General features: G+C 54.3%; 1 protein-coding gene across 1 annotated transcript; it reads left to right on the plus strand.

Annotated features, from left to right (window-relative positions):
* Positions 1 to 2080: 2080 nt before the first annotated feature.
* Positions 2081 to 3571, plus strand: EMH_0079200 (uncharacterized protein; the record flags this gene model as incomplete). The annotated part of the gene is made up of 2 exons (XM_038022768.1): positions 2081 to 2177; positions 3375 to 3571. The coding sequence occupies 2 exons, from the start codon at positions 2081 to 2083 to the stop codon at positions 3569 to 3571; spliced, it is 294 nt and encodes a 97-aa protein (XP_037878622.1).
* Positions 3572 to 4037: the final 466 nt, after the last annotated feature.

Consider the following 4037-nt stretch of genomic DNA (forward strand, 5'->3'; position numbering starts at 1 on the left):
GGGTAGCGCAGACGAACGCGTAGCTCCTGGAGCAGCGGGCTGTCATCAGTTCGTTGAGGTCGCTCAGGCTGTTTTGCGTCGAGCGGACGCGCAAGTAATGAGTGCGGCACTGGTATTGTTTTTAGGTGGTTACCTCGCGTCAAGATGTTTGGAGCACCTTTCCATAGCGACCAGAGGCAGGAGTGATAGATGGCAGCTTGCTGTGCGTGCCGAATATATGTTCTATGTGTTGAAAATGTGGGCGTCTCGTTGGCGTTTTAACAAGGTGCCGTTGGACAGGTATTCCATCTGTATCCAACTCCATCGTCTTGTACTTGTTAGGCTTGCTTGTGTGGTTTGCGGGGTGTGTTAGAAGTCAGCTTTGCTCGCTGGTGCGGGTGCAGTATTGGTTGGAGGGCCAGCGGATGCGCAGATGCAAGCATTTGGTGGTTGGTGCTTGCGTGCGCGCGTCAGTGGCACCCGCGGCGCGAAGCTTTCTCCGGCCCTGTGATTCCGAGATGTATTGCGTAGCGCGTGCGTCTTCCATAACGCGGTTGTATCTGCTCGGCGCAGTTGTGCGAACTGTTCCGCGTTAGGGTTTTTGGCGCACGCATGAATGCGCATGTGTTTGCGTGCATATGTATGGAGCTGCAGTGTGAGAAGGAGTCGGAGCTCGTTTTGGTTCATCCAGGCACTTGTGCGATACCAACCGGGCGGGGTGGTGAGGCGCTGCGGTGTGCGCTCGCACGACGGATGTCTCCGACGCAAGAAACGGTCTGAGCGAGCCGGAGACAGACTGCATATGCAGTGCAAAAGGAAGTTTGCAGCAGGCACGACTGCACGGTGGTTTGTGCCGAACACGCAGTAGTAGTGTCAGGCATCGCGTTTGCTAGTAATGCGTGGGTGGGTCCAGCAAGTGCGCCGTTGGAGAGAAGCCTAACTGCCGCGTTCCGGTTACGTTGGTAAAAGCATGGATGTGTCTGTGAACGCGTGCAAATTCTTGGTGTTGCAGCATAAGAAGTGAGAATCGTTTTTGTTGCCCCTGTGCTTCTCATTTGTAGCAGCGCACTACGGTTGGCTGTTTTGGCGATGCCGTATGCGTTGTCACACATAGGCTGACATTGCAGGCGACCTATGTGGATTGGTGATGCAGCAGATGTGCAGTGCAGTACGTAACAGGAAGTGACAGAAACTACGCGGCGATTTGCGCAAAGCATTAAGTAGCATGAACGTCCACTCCCGTTGTGTGCAGTGGTAGTTTGTGTCGTGCGGAAGACAGGGGTGGGGAAGGGCTGTGCTGCGGCTGACGGCGCGGCCAAAGGGCGCTGTGTCACTATCTAGGCATTTGCGTCAGAGAATGCAGAGTTGGCAGCTCATTGTGTAGCTGTTGGGTAGCGCAAACGAACGCGTAACTCCTGGAGCAGAGGGCTGTCGCTACTTCGTTGAGGTCGCCCAGGCTATTTTGGGTTGAAAGGGGAGCGGCTAATGAGTGCGGCACGTTCAGCTGTCTTCCTCGTGGCAGGGTGTTTAGAGCACCTTTCCATAACGACCAGAGACAGGCGTGATAGAGGGCAGTTTGGTGAGTGTGCAGAATATATATTCTATGTATTGGAATCGTTGGCGTCTCGTTGACTTTTTAACAAGGTGCCGTTAACCAGGTATTCCATCTGTAGCCAACTCCATCGCCTTGTGCTTACGTTAGGCTTGCTTGTGTGGTTTGCGTGGTGTGTCTGAAGTCAGCTTTGCTCGCTGATGTGGGTGTTCGCAGTATTGGTTGGAGGGCCAGCGAATGCGCAGGTACGAGCATCCAGGGGTTGATGTTTGCGTGCAAGCGCGTCAACGGCGCTCGTGGCGCGAAGCGTTTTCCGGTCTTATGATTGCGAGATGTTTTGCGCAGATCGTGCGTCTTTCAAAGCGATTCTGCATGTGCTCCTCGCAGTTGTGCGAACTGTTCCGCGTCAGGTTGTTCGGTGGCACGCATGAATGCATATGCATTTGGGTGAATATGTATGGAGCTGCAGTGCGGGAATAAGTCGGAGCTCGTTTTGGTTTATCCGGGGACTTGTGCGATACCAACTGGGCGGAGTGGTTGGGCACTGCGATGTGCGCAAGCGAGACGGTGGAGTCCAGCACAGGAAACGGTCTGAGCAAACCGGAGACGGAGTGCGTGTGCAGTGCAGAAGGTGGTTTTGCCACAGGTGCGACTAAGCGGCGGTTTTTGCCGAATGCGTGGTAGTAGTGTCGGCCACTGCGCTTGCTAGTAATGGGTGGACGGGTCCAGAAAGTGCGCCGTTGGAGGAAAGCCGGTTTGGTCGGCTTGCCTATGTTGGCTGCCGCGTTCCGGCTGCATGGCTGCATGGATATGTCTGTGAATGCGTGCATATTCTTGGGGTTGCAGCATAAGAGGCAAAAATCGGTTTTGCTGCCCCCGTGTTTTTCGGTGGTAGCAGGGCACTACGGTCAGGCGTTTTGGCAACGCAATATGCCTTGTTAAACATAATCGGTGGGTAAATTGGTGTGAAAGCACATGTGCAGTGCGGCAGGTAATAGGAAGCGACAGGGACTACGCGGCGACTTGCGCAAACCATTTCACAGCATGAACGTCCACTCCGGTTGTGTGCAATGGGAGTCGTTGTGCGGAAGACAGGAATATAAAAGGTTGTGCTGCTGTTGAAGGCGCGGCCAACGGGCGCTGTGTCACTATCCATGGCATTTGCATGAGAGGATGCAGAGTTGCCAGCTCACTGTGTAGCTGTTGGGCAGCGCAGACGAACGCGTAGCTCCTGGAGGAGCGGGCTGTCGCTAGTCCGTTGAGATCGCTCAGGCTATTTTGCGTTGAGAGGAGGCGCAAATAATTAGTGCGGCACTGATATTGCTTTGAGCTGGGTACCTCGTGTCAAGGTGTTTGGAGCACCTTTCCATATCGACCAGAAACAGGCGTGATAGAGGACAGCTTGGTGTGCGTGTGGAATATATGTTCTATGTATGGGAAACGTTGGCGTCTCGTTGGCTCTTCAACAAGGTGCCGTTGGACAGGTATTACCTGTGCAGGAAGTTGCATGGTTTTGTTCTTGGCGTTAGGCTTGCTTGTTTGGTTTGCTTGCTGTGTCTGAAGTCAGCTTTGCGCGCCGATGTGGGTTTTCGTAGCATTGGTGGGAGAGCCAGCGGATGCGCAGATGAGAGCATCCAAAGATTGATGTTTGCGTGCGCGCGTGTCCACGGTTGGCGTGAAGGGTTTACAGGGACGATGATTGCGAGCTGTATTGCGCAGATCGTGCGTCTTTCAAAGCGCTGCTGCATGTGCTCGGCGCAGTTGGGCGAACTGTTCTGCGTTAGGGTATATGGTGGCACGCATAAATGCCCATGCGTTCGGTTCTCTATGCATGGGGTTGCAGTGTGGGAAGGAGTCGGAGCCCGTTTTGGTTCATCCGGGAACTTGTGCGATACCAACCGGGCGGGGTGGTTGGGCGCTGCTATCTGCGCTCGCGAGACGGAAGAATCCGAGACAGCAAGCGGGCTGAACGAATCGGAGACGGACTACTTGTGCAGCGCAGAAGGTGGTTTGCGGCAGGTGCGACTGCTGAACGCGTAATAGTAGTGTCAGGCATCGCGTTTGCTAGTAATGCGTTGGTGGGTCCAGCAAGTGCGCCGTTGGAGGGAGGCCAGTTTGCTCGGTTTGGCTATGGCGTCTGCCGCGTTCCAGGTACGTTGGTAGAAGCAAGGATATGTCTGTGAATGCGTGCAAATTCTTGGAGTTGCACAATAAGAAATGAGAATCGTTTTTGTTGCCCATGTGCTCAGTGGTAGCAGCGGACTACGGTAAGGCGTTTTGGCGAAGCCGTATGAGTTGTCATACACAGTCTGGTATTGCAAGCGACCTGAGTGAGTTGGTGAGGGAGCAGATGTGCAGTCGCGTAGGTGATAGGAAGCGACAGAGACTACGCGGCGAATTGCGCAAAGCATTAAGTAGCATGAACGTCCACCCCGCTTGTGTGCAATGGTATTTGTTATGCAGGAGACAGGGATAGGGAGGGGCTGTGCAGCGGTCGACAGCGCGG

This window comes from Eimeria mitis, genomic scaffold, assembly GCF_000499745.2.
Source record: "Eimeria mitis Houghton genomic scaffold, Emh_scaff5016, whole genome shotgun sequence".
Classification (NCBI taxonomy): Eukaryota; Apicomplexa; class Conoidasida; order Eucoccidiorida; family Eimeriidae; genus Eimeria; species Eimeria mitis.